The 18,758-nt window shown below is 46.6% G+C and overlaps 1 protein-coding gene across 1 annotated transcript in view; it reads left to right on the top strand.

Moving 5' to 3' along the window:
* The window catches only part of LOC139581392 (protein diaphanous homolog 1-like), a 59,262-nt gene that overhangs the window by 2,098 nt on the left and 38,406 nt on the right, over nt 1-18,758 (top strand). Inside the window, exons 3-10 of the mRNA XM_071411109.1 lie at nt 95-189; nt 700-801; nt 3,367-3,606; nt 4,099-4,228; nt 4,364-4,489; nt 6,006-6,169; nt 11,546-11,678; nt 17,095-17,184. Coding sequence (XP_071267210.1) covers nt 95-189; nt 700-801; nt 3,367-3,606; nt 4,099-4,228; nt 4,364-4,489; nt 6,006-6,169; nt 11,546-11,678; nt 17,095-17,184 — 1,080 coding nt within the window. The remainder of the gene's footprint in view (nt 1-94; nt 190-699; nt 802-3,366; nt 3,607-4,098; nt 4,229-4,363; nt 4,490-6,005; nt 6,170-11,545; nt 11,679-17,094; nt 17,185-18,758) is intronic.

The following is an 18,758-nucleotide window of genomic DNA, read 5'->3' as shown; positions in this document are numbered from 1 at the left end:
TGCGATGGGCTGAGGGTGGTATGCGATGGGCTGAGGGTGGTGGGTGGTTGGGTGATGGCTGCGCGTGTTAGGTGATGGGCTGTGTGTGTTTCAGCCATCTTCCTGGGCTCGTTCCGTATGCCCTACGAGGAGATTAAGAACGTCATCCTGGAGATCAACGAGAAGCTGCTTTCTGAGTCCATGGTGCAGGTACAGACCAGAGTGTCTGTCTGTGTGTCTGTCTGTGTGTCTGTCTGTGTGTGTGCCTGTCTGTGTGCCTGTCTCTTGTCTGTCTATCTCTGTGTCTGTGTGTGTGTCTGTGTCTGTGTGTGTCTGTCGCTGTGTCTGTCTGTGTGTCTGTCTCTCTCTGTCTGTATGTCTGTCTCTCTTTGTCTCTCTGTCTGTGTGTGTCTCTCTTTGTCTCTCTGTCTGTGTGTCTGTCTCTCTCTCTCTGTGTGTCTGTCTCTCTCTGTCTGTGTGTCTGTCTCTCTGTCTGTCTGTCTGTCTCCGTCTGTCTTTCTCTCTGTCTGTCTCTCTCTATTTCTCTGTCTGTCTCTCTGCCTGTGTCTGTGTTTCTGTGTCTGTCTGTCTCTGTGTCTGTCTGTGTCTGTCTGTGTGTCTGTCTCTGGCTGTGTGTCTGTGTAGGGTCATGCAAATGTGTGTGTTTTGTCAAATGTTGTATTCATCCTGTATGTAAATAAATGTTCTGTGTGTATGTAGAATCTGATCAAGCAGTTGCCGGAACAGGAGACGCTGAATGTTCTGGGGGAGATGAAGGATGAGTATGAAGACCTGGCAGAGGCCGAGCAGTTTGGAGTGGTGGTGAGAACTCACACACATGCTGTTGTCTGACTTAACCACTAAGAGCTGGAGAGAACCACGTGGCTGACTGGAAAATGAAGCACTACAAAGCTCTGATTGGTCTGAATAAACCACAGTGTTAGACATGGTCTGAATAAACCACAGTGTTAAACATGGCCTGAATAAACCACAGTGTTAGACATGGCCTGAATAAACCACAGTGTTAGACATGGCCTGAATAAACCACAGTGTTAGACATGGCCTGAATAAACCACAGTGTTAGACATGGCCTGAATAAACCACAGTGTTAGACATGGTCTGAATAAACCACAGCGTTAGACATGGCCTGAATAAACCACAGCGTTAGACATGGCCTGAATAAACCACAGCGTTAGACATGGCCTGAATAAACCACAGTGTTAGACATGGCCTGAATAAACCTCAGCGTTAGACATGGCCTGAATAAACCTCAGCGTTAGACATGGCCTGAATAAACCACAGCGTTAGACATGGCCTGAATAAACCACAGCGTTAGACATGGCCTGAATAAACCACAGTGTTAGACATGGTCTGAATAAACCACAGTGTTAGACATGGCCTGAATAAACCTCAGCGTTAGACATGGCCTGAATAAACCTCAGCGTTAGACATGGCCTGAATAAACCACAGTGTTAGACATGGCCTGAATAAACCACAGTGTTAGACAAGGCCTGAATAAACCACAGTGTTAAACATGGTCTGAATAAACCACAGTGTTAAACATGGTCTGAATAAACCACAGTGTTAAACATGGTCTGAATAAACCACAGTGTTAAACATGGTCTGAATAAACCACAGTGTTAAACATGGTCTGAATAAACCACAGTGTTAGACATGGCCTGAATAAACCACAGTGTTAGACATGGCCTGAATAAACCACAGTGTTAGACATGGCCTGAATAAACCTCAGCGTTAGACATGGCCTGAATAAACCACAGCGTTAGACATGGCCTGAATAAACCACAGTGTTAGACATGGCCTGAATAAACCACAGTGTTAGACATGGCCTGAATAAACCACAGTGTTAGACATGGCCTGAATAAACCACAGTGTTAGACATGGCCTGAATAAACCACAGCGTTAGACATGGCCTGATTAAACCACAGCGTTAGACATGGCCTGATTAAACCACAGCGTTAGACATGGCCTGAATAAACCACAGTGTTGAACATGGCCTGAATAAACCACAGTGTTGAACATGGCCTGAATAAACCACAGTGTTAAACATGGCTTGAATAATCCACAGTGTTAGACATGGCCTGAATAAACCACAGTGTTAAACATGGCCTGAATAATCCACAGTGTTAGACATGGCCTGAATAAACCACAGTGTTAGACATGGCCTGAATAAACCACAGTGTTAGACATGGCCTGAATAAACCACAGCGTTAGACATGGCCTGAATAATCCACAGTGTTAGACATGGCCTGATTAAACCACAGTGTTAGACATGGCCTGATTAAACCACAGTGTTAGACATGGCCTGATTAAACCACAGTGTTAGACATGGCCTGATTAAACCACAGCGTTAGACATGGCCTGAATAAACCACAGCGTTAGACATGGCCTGATTAAACCACAGCGTTAGACATGGCCTGAATAAACCACAGTGTTAGACATGGCCTGAATAAACCACAGTGTTAGACATGGCCTGATTAAACCCTACTGAGCCTACTCAACACAACCAGGAATATGATCCTGCCCATCCCACTTTAAAGGAAACATCATGTATAAAGGCTTTATAGAGCATTCATAAGTACAAAAAGGTGTCATAAGCACTTAAACGATGCTTCACAAACCATCTATAACACACCCCTTGTATGTGCCATGGTCCCCTCTCTCCTCTCCAACCCTTCCCTCTCTCCTCTCCAACCCTCCCCTCTTCCCCCTCTCCTCTCCAACCCTCCCCTCTTCCCTCTCTCCTCCCCAACTCTCCCCTCTTCCCTCTCTCCTACCCAACTCTCGGCTCTTCCCTCTCCTACCCAACTCTCCCCTCTTCCCTCTCTCCTACCCAACTCTCCCCTCTTCCCTCTCTCCTACCCAACTCTCCCCTCTCTCCTCTCCAACCCTCCCCTCTTCCCTTTCTCCTCCCCAACTCTCCCCTCTTCCCTCTCTCCTCCCCAACTCTCCCCTCTTCCCTCTCTCCTCCCCAACTCTCCCCTCCCCTCTCCAACTCTCTCCCCTCTCCAACCCTCCCCTCTCCAACTCTCTCCTCTCCAACCCTCCCCTCTCCAACTCTCTCCTCTCCAACCCTCCCCTCTCCAACTCTCTCCTCTCCAACCCTCCCCTCTTCACACTCTTCTCTCCAACCCTCCCCTCTTCACACTCTCCTCTCCAACCCTCCCCTCTTCACACTCTCCTCTCCAACCCTCCCCTCTTCACTCTCTCCTCTCCAACCCTCCCCTCTTCACTCTCTCCTCTCCAACCCTCCCCTCTTCCCTCCCTCCCCTCCCCTCTCCAACTCTCTCCCCTCTCCTACCCTCCTCTCTCCAACTCTCTCCCCTCTCCTACCCTCCTCTCTCCAACCCTCCCCTCTCTCCCTCTCAGATGTCGACAGTGAAGCGTCTGAAGCCTCGGCTGACGGCCATCTTGTTCCGGCTGCAGTTTGACGAGCAGCTGAACAACATCAAGCCGGACGTGGTGTCCGTGACGGCGGCCTGCGAGGAGCTGAAGAAGAGCGCCACCTTCTCCCAGCTGCTGCAGATCATCCTGCTGGTGGGCAACTACATGAACGCCGGTTCCCGCAACGCCAAGGCCTTTGGATTCAGCATCAGCTACCTCTGCAAGGTGAGAGACACGTCATGGCTCTACAGTGCTACCATTTTACTCGCTTATTAGAAAAAATAGATTTGTTGGAATTTGAATTTAGGAGCACCAGATGATTGTTGCAGTGATCACTTCACTGTACCGCGGCCCCTGAGTGCAATGGACAATACACACAGAGCGCAGATTCATCACCGTCATGCTTGCACCATTACTACCAAGAAAATGGCTTGTTACCGCAAATATTGTTCATTGTGCTCCTAAATTTCTGTGTGCTCCTAAATTTCTGTGTGCTCCTAAATTTGTCAATTTAGGCACACGTGCCCCTTGTAAAAAATGGTTAACGTAGAGCGCTGCATGTACATAACCACGTACACAGAGACACACATACATCTGACACACTCACATATCTACAGACAGTGTGTGTAACACGGTAAACATTTATGTAATAAACCAAGGCTGCATGAAAGGTTTTAAAAAGGGGTGTACTTTAGAATCTGCCCTCTGTCCAATCAGCTGCGGGACACCAAGACAACTGACCTGAAGCAGACTCTCCTGCACTTCCTGGTTGACGTGTGTCAGGAGCAGTACCCCGACGTCCTGATGTTCCCCGATGAACTCGTTCACGTAGAGAAGGCCAGCCGAGGTAACCACGGACTCCACCTAACACCTACCCTCAGAACTAAACACTAGTACCAATACTCTCACACACTTGTTTCCTCTCCTCATCCGTGTTTCCTTTGATGACACAATGACCTGTTCCCTCTAACCCCTGTCTCAGTGTCGGCCGAGACCCTGCAGAAGACCCTGGTGCAGATGGGCTGTGTGTTGAAGACTCTGGAAAAGGATCTGGAGACCTTTCCTCCTCCACAGAGTGACAGGGACATGTTTGTGGAGAAAATGACTATATCCTTTACTACTGCAAATCACTGACAATCAAACTTAGATTGATCCTTTTGACCTCCTCTGGTCCAATCAAACTTAGTTTGATCGTTTTGACCTCCTCTGGTCCAATCAAACTTAGTTCGATCCTTTTGACCTCCTCTAGACCAATCAAACTTAGTTTGATCGTTTTGACCTCCTCTGGTCCAATCAAACTTAGTTTGATCCTTTTTACCTCCTCTGGTCCAATCAAACTTAGTTTGATCCTTTTGACCTCCTCTAGACCAATCAAACTTAGTTTGATCGTTTTGACCTCCTCTGGTCCAATCAAACTTAGTTTGATCCTTTTTACCTCCTCTGGTCCAATCAAACTTAGTTTGATCCTTTTTACCTCCTCTGGTCCAATCAAACTTAGTTTGATCCTTTTGACCTCCTCTGGTCCAATCAAACTTAGTTTGATCCTTTTGACCTCCTCTGGTCCAATCAAACTTAGTTCGATCCTTTTGACCTCCTCTAGACCAATCAAACTTAGTTTGATCGTTTTGACCTCCTCTAGACCAATCAAACTTTATGTAAGGTGTCGTTTCAAAGGATCTCTACACGTCTTACGAATTACGATCTAGACAGGAAATATTCTGTCATTGCCTGTAAGCCTTTTCATGCTGAAAGCTGAATGTGTGTTTGTTTATGAATGTGTGTTTGAGCATCTATGATGAGTGTGTATGCTTGTGTGGTGGTGTGTGTAGCTCTGTGTGGTGGTGGTGTGTGTAGCTCTGTGTGGTGGTGGTGTGTATAGCTCTGTGTGGTGGTGGTGTGTATAGCTCTGTGTGGTGGTGGTGTGTATAGCTCTGTGTGGTGGTGGTGTGTATAGCTCTGTGTGGTGGTGGTGTGTATAGCTCTGTGTGGTGGTGGTGTGTATAGCTCTGTGTGGTGGTGGTGTGTATAGCTCTGTGTGGTGGTGGTGGTGTGTGTAGCTCTGTGTGGTGGTGGTGGTGTGTATAGCTCTGTGTGGTGGTGGTGTGTATAGCTCTGTGTGGTGGTGGTGGTGGTGGTGGTGTGTATAGCTCTGTGTGGTGGTGGTGGTGTGTATAGCTCTGTGTGGTGGTGGTGGTGGTGTGTATAGCTCTGTGTGGTGGTGGTGGTGGTGTGTATAGCTCTGTGTGGTGGTGGTGGTGGTGTGTATAGCTCTGTGTGGTGGTGGTGGTGGTGGTGTGTATAGCTCTGTGTGGTGGTGGTGGTGGTGTGTATAGCTCTGTGTGGTGGTGGTGGTGGTGTGTATAGCTCTGTGTGGTGGTGGTGGTGGTGTGTATAGCTCTGTGTGGTGGTGGTGTGTATAGCTCTGTGTGGTGGTGGTGGAGGTGTGTGTGTATAGCTCTGTGTGGTGGTGGTGGAGGTGTGTGTGTGTAGCTCTGTGTGGTGGGGGTGGTGTGTGTGTAGCTGTGTGTGGTGGGGGTGGTGTGTGTGTAGCTCTGTGTGGTGGGGGTGGTGTGTGTGTAGCTCTGTGTTGCCAGGCTGTGTACTCCTTAATACTGTTCCTCACACCTTTGTGGCCAGTGCCAGAGAGCAACATGAGAAGTTGGAAATGATGCATAATAACATGGAGAAGCAGTACTCTGACCTGGGGAACTACTTTGTGTTCGACCCTCGCAAGATTTCTGTCGAAGAGTTCTTCGGTGACCTCAACAACTTCAAGAACATGTTCCAGGTGAGTTTGAGCATTGGCAACTGGATGGTAGAAAACAATGTGCTCCCACCTCATTAGACACAAGTTAATGATAAACACATTTCCTCATCTGTCTGTCTAAATGACATTGACTGTGTTAGTGGGAAGGTACAGTCTACAGGTATTCCTTATCACTTAGTGCCATGTAGTACTAGGTAATGCCAGGTAGTTCTGTTAGTATCTGTTAGTATCTGTTAGTATCAGGTAGTATCAGGTAGTTTTAGTAGCATATTGTATCAGGTAGTTCATTTAATATTAGTATCAGGTAGTATTAGTATCAGGTAGTACCAGGTAAATAATGTTGCATCAGTTAGTACCAGGTAATTCAGGTAGTATCAGGTGAACAGGCAGTGGCTCGGGTGGTTGTTGTCCTTGATGATCGTTTTGGCCTTCCTGTGACATCGGGTGGTGTTGGTGTCCTGGAGGGCAGGTAGTTTGCCCCTGGTGATGCGTTGCAGACCGCAGCACCCTCTGGAGAGCCTTACAGTTGTGGGCGGAGCAGTTGCCATACCAGGCGGTGATATGGCCCGACAGGATGCTCTCGATTATTCATCTGTAAAAGTTTGTGTTTTTGGTGACAAGACACATTTCTTCAGAATCCTGAGGTTGAAGAGGCGCAGTTGCGCCTTCTTCACCACACTGTCTGTGTGGGTGGACCATTTCAGTTTGTCGTTGATGTGTACGCCGAGGAACTTAAAACTTTCCACGTTTTCCACTACTGTCCCGTCGATGTGGATAAGGGGGTGCGCCATCTGCTGTTTCCTGAAGTCCACGATCATCTCCTTTGCTTTGTTGACGTTGAGTGTGAGGTTATTTTCCTGACACCACACTCCGAGGGCCCTCACCTCCTCCCTGTAGGCTGTCTCGTCGTTGTTGGTAATCAAGCCTACTACTGTAGTGTCGTCTGCAAACTTGATGATTGAGTTGGAGGCGGTCGTGGCCACGCAGTCATGGATGAACAGGGAGTACAGGAGAGGGCTGAGAACGCACCCTTGTGGGGCCCCAGTGTTGAGGATCAGCGGGGTGGAGGTTGACGGGCCGCCCCCCAGGCGGTGAGGGTAGGAAACAAAGTCCAGGACCCAGTTGCACAGGGCAGGGTCGAGACCCAGGAGCTTGATGACGAGTTTGGAGGGAACAATGGTGTTAAATGCTGTGCTATAATCGATGAACAGCATTCTTACATAGGTATTCCTCTTGTCCAGATGGGTTAGGGCAGTGTGATTGTGTCGTCTGTGGACTATTGTGGCGATAAGCAAATGGAGTGGGTCTAGGGTGTCCGGTAGAGTGGAGAATATGATCCTTGACTAGTCTCTCAAAGCACTTCATGATGACGGGAAGTGAGTGCTACGGGGCGATAGTCATTTAGTTCAGTTACCATAGCTTTCTTGGTAACAGGAACAATGGTGGCCCTCTTGAAGCATGTGGGAACAGCAGACTGGGATAAGGATTGATTGAATATGTCTGTAAACACACCAGCCAGCTGGTCTGCGCCTGCTCTGAGGACGTGGCTAATAATGCCGTCTGGGCCAGCAGCCTTGCGAGGGTTAACACGTTTAAATGTTTTACTCACGTTGGCTGTGGTGAAGGAGAGCCCGCAGGTTTTAGTAGCGGGCCGTGTCAGTATTGTTCTCAAAGCGAGCAAAGTTGTTGTTTAGTTGGTCTGGGAGCAAGACGTCGGTGTCCGCGACAGGGCTGGTTTTCTTTTTGTAATCCGTAATTGACTGTAACTACCAGGTAGTTCAGTTAGTACAAGGTAGTTCAGTTAGTAGCAGGTAGTACTAAGTAGTATCAGTTAGTATTAGTATTCGGTAGTGTTATTACTAGGTAGTATCAGTTAGTATTAGTATCAGTTAGTATTAGTATCAGTTAGTATTAGTATCAGGTAGTGTTATTACCAGATACTATCAGTTAGTATTAGTATCAGGTAGTGTTATTACCAGGTAGTATCAGTTAGTATTAGTACCAGGTGTAGTATTAGTACCGGGTAGTGGTATTACCAGGTACTATAAGTTAGTATTAGTATCAGGTAGTGTTATTATAAGGTAGTATTAGTATCAGGTAGTGTTATTACCAGTTAGTATTAGTGTCAGGTAGTGTTATTACCAGGTAGTATTAGTACCAGGTTGTGTTATTACCAGGTACTACCATTAGTATTAGTATCAGGTAGTGTTATTATAAGGTAGTATTAGTATCAGGTAGTGTTATTACCAGGTAGTATCAGTTAGTTCAGTTAGTATTAGTACCAGATAGTGTTATTACCAGGTAGTATCAGTTAGTATTAGTACCAGGTAGTGTTATTGCCAGGTACTATCAGTTAGTATTAGTACCATGTAGTGTTATTGCCAGGTAGTATCAGTTAGTATTAGTACCAGGTAGTATCAGTTAGTACCAGGTCGTTCAGTTAGTATTAGTATCAGGTAGTGTCAGTTAGTATTAGTACCAGGTAGTGTTATTACAAGGTAGTATTAGTACCAGGTGGTGTTATTACCAGGTTTTATCAGGTAGTATTAGTACCAGGTAGTGTTATTACCAGGTAGTATCAGCTAGTATTAGTACCAGGTAGTGTTATTACCAGGTAGTATTAGTACCAGGTAGTGTTATTACCAGGTAGTATCAGTTAGTATTAGTACCAGGTAGTATCAGTTAGTACCAGGTCGTTCAGTTAGTATTAGTATCAGGTATTATCAGTTAGTATTAGTACCAGGTAGTGTTATTACCAGGTAGTATCAGCTAGTATTAGTACCAGGTAGTGTTATTACCAGGTAGTATTAGTACCGGGTAGTGTCAGTTAGTATTAGTACCAGGTAGTGTTATTACCAGGTAGTGTCAGTTAGTATTAGTACCAGGTAATGTTATTATAAGGTAGTATTAGTACCAGGTGGTGTTATTACCAGGTATTATCAGGTAGTATTAGTACCAGGTAGTGTTATTACCAGGTTATGTTATTACCAGGTAGTGTCAGTTAGTATTAGTACCATGTAGTGTTATTATAAGGTAGTATTAGTACCAGGTAGTGTCAGTTAGTATTAGTACCAGGTAGTGTTATTATAAGGTAGTATTAGTACCAGGTGGTGTTATTACCAGGTTGTATTAGTACCAGGTGGTGTTATTACCAGGTAGTATTAGTACCTGGTGGTGTTATTACCAGGTAGTATTAGTACCAGGTGGTGTTATTACCAGGTAGTATTAGTACCGGGTGGTGTTATTACCAGGTAGTATTAGTACCGGGTGGTGTTATTACCAGGTAGTATTAGTACCGGGTGGTGTTATTACCAGGTAGTATTAGTACCGGGTGGTGTTATTACCAGGTAGTATTAGTACCGGGTGGTGTTATTACCAGGTAGTATTAGTACCGGGTGGCGTTATTACCAGGTAGTATTAGTACCGGGTGGCGTTATTACCAGGTAGTATTAGTACCGGGTGGCGTTATTACCAGGTAGTATTAGTACCGGGTGGTGTTATTACCAGGTAGTATTAGTACCGGGTGGTGTTATTACCAGGTAGTATTAGTACCGGGTGGCGTTATTACCAGGTAGTATTAGTACCGGGTGGCGTTATTACCAGGTAGTATTAGTACCGGGTGGCGTTATTACCAGGTAGTATTAGTACCGGGTGGTGTTATTACCAGGTAGTATTAGTACCGGGTGGCGTTATTACCAGGTAGTATTAGTACCGGGTGGCGTTATTACCAGGTAGTATTAGTACCGGGTGGTGTTATTACCAGGTAGTATTAGTACCGGGTGGTGTTATTACCAGGTAGTATTAGTACCGGGTGGCGTTATTACCAGGTAGTACCAGGTAGTATTAGTACAGAGAGAAGGAAGGGAACACAAGGGAGACTAGAGATATTTACCCCTGATGCTTTCCACGTGTTGCTAGTGTTGACCAAGTGTTGACCAAGTGTTGACCAAGTGTTGACCTAGTGTTGACCTAGTGTTGACCTAGTGTTGACCTAGTGTTGACCTAGTGTTGACCAAGTGTTGACCTAGTGTTGACCAAGTGTTGACCAAGTGTTGACCAAGTGTTGACCTAGTGTTGACCTAGTGTTGACCAAGTGTTGACCAAGTGTTGACCAAGTGTTGACCTAGTGTTGACCTAGTGTTGACCTAGTGTTGACCTAGTGTTGACCAAGTGTTGACCAAGTGTTGACCTAGTGTTGACCTAGTGTTGACCTAGTGTTGACCTAGTGTTGACCAAGTGTTGACCTAGTGTTGACCTAGTGTTGACCTAGTGTTGACCTAGTGTTGACCAAGTGTTGACCAAGTGTTGACCTAGTGTTGACCTAGTGTTGACCAAGTGTTGACCAAGTGTTGACCAAGTGTTGACCTAGTGTTGACCTAGTGTTGACCTAGTGTTGACCAAGTGTTGACCAAGTGTTGACCAAGTGTTGACCTAGTGTTGACCTAGTGTTGACCTAGTGTTGACCTAGTGTTGACCAAGTGTTGACCTAGTGTTGACCTAGTGTTGACCTAGTGTTGACCAAGTGTTGACCTAGTGTTGACCAAGTGTTGACCTAGTGTTGACCTAGTGTTGACCAAGTGTTGACCAAGTGTTGACCTAGTGTTGACCTAGTGTTGACCTAGTGTTGACCTAGTGTTGACCTAGTGTTGACCAAGTGTTGACCTAGTGTTGACCAAGTGTTGACCAAGTGTTGACCTAGTGTTGACCTAGTGTTGACCTAGTGTTGACCAAGTGTTGACCAAGTGTTGACCAAGTGTTGACCTAGTGTTGACCTAGTGTTGACCTAGTGTTGACCAAGTGTTGACCAAGTGTTGACCTAGTGTTGACCTAGTGTTGACCTAGTGTTGACCTAGTGTTGACCAAGTGTTGACCTAGTGTTGACCTAGTGTTGACCTAGTGTTGACCAAGTGTTGACCTAGTGTTGACCTAGTGTTGACCTAGTGTTGACCTAGTGTTGACCAAGTGTTGACCTAGTGTTGACCAAGTGTTGACCTAGTGTTGACCTAGTGTTGACCTAGTGTTGACCTAGTGTTGACCTAGTGTTGACCTAGTGTTGACCAAGTGTTGACCTAGTGTTGACCAAGTGTTGACCAAGTGTTGACCTAGTGTTTGTAATGGCAGACGTGGTGTGTTTATCTCATTTGAACAGTTTAACCGTGATTTTGGTTTATTAAGAGGATTCCTTGATCCTACAGATGCTGGTTATCTTGTTTTGCTGCCTATCTTGTTTTTCTGGCTCTTGTTGGCCAACTATTGTTTCTCAGTCACACACACACACTTTCTTGTACACACACACACTCACTCACTCACATACGCACACATCCACTCACACACACATGCACTCTCACACACACACACACACACACGTCTCTGATGTCTCTGTCCATGTCTCCTCAGCAAGCGGTGAAGGAGAATGCGAAGAGGAGGGAGTCAGAGGAGAAGATCAGGAGAGCCAAGCTGGCCAAGGAGAAGGCTGACAGAGAGAAGGAGGAGAAACAGAAGAGAAGCCAACAACTGGACCTCAACGCAGGTCAGAGTATCTGTGGGAGAGGAGTGGGTCAGAGTGTCTGTGGGAGAGGAGTGGGTCAGAGTGTCTGTGGGAGAGGAGTGGGTCAGAGTGTCTGTGGGTCAGAGTGTCTGTGGGAGAGGAGTGGGTCAGAGTGTCTGTGGGTCAGAGTGTCTGTGGGAGAGGAGTGGGTCAGAGTGTCTGTGGGAGAGGAGTGGGTCAGAGTGTCTGTGGGAGAGGAGTGGGTCAGAGTGTCTGTGGGAGAGGAGTGGGTCAGAGTGTCTGTGGGAGAGGAGTGGGTCGGAGTGTCTGTGGGAGAGGAGTGGGTCGGAGTGTATGTGTGTGGATGAAGGCTGTTTTGTGAACTGAACTTCTCCTTGATACCAGTTGGGGGCAGTCGGAGCCCACTGTGCTACTGGATCTGCGTGTGTGTGTCTCCAGTGATCCACAGCAGACCTGAGAAAAGAGCGAGTGAAGGAGAGAGACAGGATGAAGATATGGAGGAGGCAGTAGTCTGCCTGTGTCATCCACTCATTCAGTCATTTTTGGAACAAGGGATTTGTATCCGAGAAGAACAAGAAATAGTGAATTTAAGTCCACAAACACGTTTTCTCTTTCTGAGTCGGATTCTTTCTGCTCGTTTCCTACACCCTCTCCCTCTCTCTGACCTACTTTCTGAACATTCCTCCTCTTTTTGGCTCCAGTTTGTTTCTCTTGGGACTTCGCAGTTCCAGTCATCACAATTCCTCTCTGCCACAGTGTGTGTGTCAGAGTGTGTGTGTCAGAGTGTGTGTGTCAGAGTGTGTGTGTCAGAGTGGGTGTGTCAGAGTGGGTGTGTCAGAGTGGGTGTGTCAGAGTGGGTGCGTCGGTGTCTCTGTCGTCTATGTCTGTCAGTGTGTGTGTGTGTGTGTGTGTGTGTGTGTGTGTGTCTGTCTGTCTCTGTCGTGTGTGTGTGTCTGTGTCTCTGTCATGTGTGTGTGTCTCTGTCTGTCTGTCTGTCAGTGTGTGTGTGTGTGTCGGTGTGTCTGTGTCTCTCTCTGTCGTCTGTGTCTGGCAGTGTGTGTGTGTTGGTGTGTCTGTGTCTGTCAGTGTGTGTCGGTGTGTGTGTGTGTGTGTCTGTCTGTCTGTCGTGTCTGTGTCTCTCTGTCGTCTGTGTCTGTCAGTGTGTGTCGGTGTGTCTGTCTGTCAGTGTGTGTGTGTGTGTGTCTGTCTGTCTCTGTCGTGTGTGTGTCTGTGTCTCTCTCTGTCATCTGTGTGTGTGTGTGTGTGTGTGGGTGTGTGTGTCGGTGTGTGTGTGTGTCGGTGTGTGTGTGTGTCGGTGTGTGTGTGTGTCGGTGTGTGTGTGTGTCGGTGTGTGTGTGTGTCGGTGTGTGTGTGTGTCGGTGTGTGTGTGTGTCGGTGTGTGTGTGTGTCGGTGTGTGTCGGTGTGTGTCTGTCAATGTGTGTGTGTGTGTCTGTCAATGTGTGTGTGTGTGTCTGTCAATGTGTGTGTGTGTGTCTGTCTGTGTGTGTGTGTGTGGGTGTGTCAGTGTGTGTGTGTGTGTGTGTGTGTGTGTATGCGCGCATCATCTCTTTCACCCACATTGTGTCCCTGTCTCCTGATGAGGTTTTCCAGCTGCCTGTTCTTTCCTCCCTCTATTTTCCTTCCACCTCTCTTTCTTTCAATCCTTTCCCGTCCTTCTTTTTAAAGGTGCACTATGCTGAAGTCTCTATGCCATTTCTTGGTTGCTAAAATTCTAATAATTCCCCGTAATTTCAGTTTTTGACAAAACTAGCAAATGTAAAGTGTAGGGAATCATTGTACCATCTGAACTCTGTAAAATATATTTTCAGGAACCAAAAATATTGTATTTTCAGCTGTTCAAAGCTGGTGTACAAAACAAAGTAAAAGATGCAAAAACCAAACTTAAGCACGGGAGGCATAGAAATAGCATACATAGAACAGATCTTAGACTTGCTTTCAATGAGAATGACAGATCTATAACTCACATTTCTATGGGAATTTGGTCAGATCGCCCAAAAAGGGACATATTGCAGCTTCAAAGGGTTTTAGAATGTCGTATGGACAATAACGTACTGTATCTACCTGCAATCTAAGCCCTTAGTCCATGCAGTGTGAGGAAAAAGGTTGTTACATTTCAAGTCAACCACTGTGGACTATGTATGAAGGAAATACAATATGCATTCAAAGCTCTGTGTTTGGGTATGCGCAAGCACACACAATCCATCCATTCACAGCTTTGAGAGTGTGTTGTGAGTCTTTCATGCATTAGAAAGGGCTTAGATAGTTGACGGTGAAAGGGCTTAGATAGTTGACGGTGAAAGGGCTTAGATAGTTGACGGTGAAAGGGCTTAGATAGTTGACGGTGAAAGGGCTTAGATAGTTGACGGTGAAAGGGCTTAGATAGTTGACGGTGAAAGGGCTTAGATAGTTGACGGTAAAACTTGACTGTGTGTGTGGGGGGGTACATTTACATACAGGTTTGAGCTCAGGGTTATTATTCACTGCACCCTATTTAAGCACACACACACCTAGTGTGTATGTGTGTGTTTGTGATTAGAGCCAATTGGTTGGTTGGCTGTCTTTATATAGTGCTTTCTCTAACAATCAGCTTTTCACTGACCCTAACCCTGCTTCTCACTGACCCTAACCCTGCTTCTCACTGACCCTAACCCTGCTTCTCACTGACCCTAACCCTGCTTCTCACTGACCCTAACCCTGCTTCTCACTGACCCTAACCCTGCTTCTCACTGACCCTAACCCTGCTTCTCACTGACCCTAACCCTGCTTCTCACTGACCCTAACCCTGCTTCTCACTGACCCTAACCCTGCTTCTCACTGACCCTAACCCTGCTTTTCACTGACCCTAACCCTGCTTTTCACTGACCCTAACCCTGCTTCTCACTGACCCTAACCCTGCTTCTCACTGACCCTAACCCTGCTTCTCACTGACCCTAACCCTGCTTCTCACTGACCCTAACCCTGCTTCTCACATGTTCTCTCTCTACCCTTCACACAGTTCTGTACTGTGGTCTGATCTAAGACCTGTTCATATTCCTCACTAGCACCAGGTCTGCACAGTTCCCCAGGTCTGCACAGTTCCCCAGGTCTGCACAGTTCCCCAGGTCTGCACAGTTCCCCAGGTCTGCACAGTTCCCCAGGTCTGCACAGTTCCCCAGGTCTGCACAGTTCCCCAGGTCTGCACAGTTCCCCAGGTCTGCACAGTTCCCCAGGTCTGCAGCTAGGTGTCAGTGCTGCATGAACGGGGGTGTATTTGTTGTGTGAGAGAGAACCCAGGTGGGTGTGTGTGTGTGGGAGGGTAGCCACCACTAGGGGTGCTGTGGCTCTACATTACAGGCTGTGTGAGAGGGAGACAGAGAGGGTGGGGTGAAAGAGAGAGGTTGTAGAACAGCAGATGTCTCAGGAGGATTAGACGGTGTTGGTCCTCAGAGCAGAGGGGGAGGCACAGGACATGATGATGAAAGGGGGTAGGATGACGGAGTGAGGATGGAGATGCCCTCCTAGAGTGGTAAGGGTATGAAGTAGATCAGCTCTTGTTGCTAAAGGAGGGGCTGTAGTGTGTTCTGCACATAATGATGCCAGGCTGGGGGAGGGGGATCTATTCTGTCATGCTGATCTCCTGCTATGTCTCTAATGCTGTTACCTTATTAACACAGCTTATCAACACAGCATATGTCCTTAACTCCCGGACATGTGTGTCGGAGCAGGGTAGAGTGTTTCATAGTGACCTTGACCACAGTCCACCACTCAACACCCACTCTCATATTGATTGTTTTAAAGGCTGTATTAATTCAATAAACGTCAGTTTATGAACTATCAGCAAGCGCTTCAAATTGATTTAATGCAAAACAGTTGTAGAAACCTTTTAGAAATGCTAGGACGTGGTCAGTAGTGTTCCCTGTTTAATCTGCCTTATTCATTAGACATTCCCAACGCCTGTATGGCTCCGTATCAGGATGCTGAACAGTCCATTAGCCCTCTACTGTCTCTGTCTAGATGCTGTCCTTTAAGCAGCCGGGTCAGTAAGCTTTATAGAACAGGTCCCAGTTTGTTAACACCCACCCAGAGGCAGTTTCCTCCAGAACGTGTTTTTCCTGGATGTCTTTGGGTTTAACACAGGCATGTGATTTGTGGAAGTGGGGAGTGGATGGGTGCCAGACGTATTCTCCTTTGGGTAAAAATACAACATGACTGCATGTTTTCTGCCTGTGCAGTTGTGTGCAGCGGCCACTTGGGTGTGTATGTGAGCTGTGTTGTGGGACTGCACTCTCTCTCTCTCTCTGTGTGTGTGACACTTTCTCTGACTTGACAGGCAAGACCAGGGGCCATCTGCCGCTAGGTTTACAGTGTGATTAAACTAGTGTGTTTGGAGGAGGGGCGACAGGATGAGGGGGAGGGGAACACCTAAACCTTTAACCCCAGCCAGTTCACAGTGATAATAATGACAACCATCTGCCTGAGTACCTGAATCCTCCCCACACACACATCCCTGGTGAACATCGCAGCTTATTGAGCCTCAGTGTAATAGACGTGTAGACGGTGTGTGTACTACTAGATGTATGTAGCCTGCAGCCTAGGCAGTCTCTAAACTGGGTCAGCGCCCAACTAGGTTAATGTATCTAATGGGCCACCGTGTCCATGTGACTGGTGATGTCGCTAAGTCTGTGTGTGTGAGAGAGAACGCAGGGGGCGTGCTGTGTCCACTGATCTGTCCTCTGTCTATTATGAGAGAGACTAAATGTGGATGTGTGTTTTGTATTGACTCTGTTGTTATAACCCTAGAATTAGACGAGGAACCGTCTTCTAATGGGATAACGGTCAGGGAGTTGGTCAACCCGGGTGGTTCGCCAGTGCTGTGATAAGATATTGAAATGGAAGGAAGAATGTTTGTTAGCCAGACAGTTTTAGAGGAATGATTCCATTTTATTTATTATTAAATGCCAAAATGGCAACATTCCATTGGAACAATGCAGTTAAATCTGAGCCGTACACTGTCTGAAATCAGTTGAAGAGAGGACTTAGATAAGTTGTAAATGTACCAAGTACTTATATTGTATTATATAATAGCACACAAATATAGACTTCTGTAGTTTTGACTATTTATACAGAATAAAAACCTGTTAACTATTTTTATAATTATATGACAATATTTTAGGTTGACAATAATTCTATTACACAATTTCTGATACATCACACTCCTTTTATTTTCCTGCATAAATAAAATCAGGATTAATCCTCTACTGCCATTCATTGAAATTAGACTGGTTTGTATTTCTCCCTGACCAATATGGCTGCATGTTCACCCCATTCTGGAACGTTGAGGGTTCATGACATAGCCCCTCTAGTAATTTAATAGGATGTCTCTGGTTTATAAGGTTGTGTATGTAATATTGATTGTGTATATGTATGTGTGTACAGAGGGTGATGAGACTGGTATCATGGACGACCTGATGGAGGCGCTGCAGTCTGGTGCTGCCTTCAGGAGGAAGAGAGGACCACGACAAGCTGGTAAGAACACACTGTTGCTCTCTCGGTCTCTGTGTCTCTGTGTCTCACTTACACACACTTGGGCGGATACACTCTTTCTCACCCTCATGCACAAACACTGATTCTCCCTCAGATGACGCTTTCAGTCCCTGCTTGCTCTCCTGTGTGTCTGCCATCTGTTGTGTGGCTGTAGGGCTGGGGCGTGGCACCAGTTTGGGCTCTGCTCCAGGGAACCAGCCAGGGCAGGGAAGTGGCACAGGGAGGGGTGTGGCAGGCACAGGGAGGGGTGTGGCAGGCACAGGGAGGGGTGTGGCAGGCACAGGGAGGGGTGTGGCAGGCACAGGGAGGGGTGTGGCAGGCACAGGGAGGGGTGTGGCAGGCACAGGGAGGGGTCGTGGCAGGCACAGGGAGGGGTCGTGGCAGGCACAGGGATGGGGTAGAAATACACTATAAAATGTGGCTTTACAATGACTTCAACATTAAACCGTGTCAACCCTGGACCTGTCTACAACCACTAGCCTGGGGCTAGCACTAGCAGGGCTGTTCACACTTAGCGTGTCTAAATGATCTGTATTGATTTCCACTCAGATCTGTTCTCCAGCCTCTCTCTCTCAGGCCAGACGATACACCACCTACATAATCTGGTTAGATACTCTCTCTGCTGTTTCACTGGCCTACTGGCCTATTGAGTTACTCACTTCAGCTACTAGTGCTAGACACACACACACACACACACACTTAAAGCTAGAATCCTTAGTTGCTAAAAAATATGTATAAATGATTTATGTATACCTAGTGATTCTTCAAGAATATAACTTAGAAATGCCCCATGAGTTTATTCCAACTGTCGTACCCAATCAGAGCCCCAAATATGAGTTTATTTCAACTGTCGTACCCCATCTGAGCCCCAAATATGAGTTTATTCCAACTGTCGTACCCCATCTGAACCCCAAATATGAGTTTATTTCAACTGTCGTACCCCATCTGAACCCCAAATATGAGTTTATTTCAACTGTCGTACCCCATCTGAACCCCAAATATGAGTTTATTCCAACTGTCGTACCCCATCTGAACCCCAAATATGAGTTTATTTCAACTGTCGTACCCCATCTGAACCCCAAATATGAGTTTATTCCAACTGTCGTACCCCATCTGAACCCCAAATATGAGTTTATTTCAACTGTCGTACCCCATCTGAACCCCAAATATGAGTTTATTTCAACTGTCGTACCCCATCTGAACCCCAAATATGAGTTTATTCCAACTGTCGTACCCCATCTGAACCCCAAATATGAGTTTATTTCAACTGTCGTACCCCATCTGAACCCCAAATATGAGTTTATTTCAACTGTCGTACCCCATCTGAACCCCAAATATGAGTTTATTTCAACTGTCGTACCCCATCTGAACCCCAAATATGAGTTTATTTCAACTGTCGTACCCCATCTGAGCCCCAAATATGAGTTTATTTCAACTGTCGTACCCCATCTGAACCCCAAATATGAGTTTATTTCAACTGTCGTACCCCATCTGAGCCCCAAATATGAGTTTATTTCAACTGTCGTACCCCATCTGAACCCCAAATATGAGTTTAT

This window comes from Salvelinus alpinus, chromosome 7 (genome assembly GCF_045679555.1).
Source record: "Salvelinus alpinus chromosome 7, SLU_Salpinus.1, whole genome shotgun sequence".
Taxonomy (NCBI): domain Eukaryota; kingdom Metazoa; phylum Chordata; class Actinopteri; order Salmoniformes; family Salmonidae; genus Salvelinus; species Salvelinus alpinus.
Note: the sequence above shows the minus strand (reverse complement) of the source record. Positions and strands in the feature narration are given on the sequence as shown.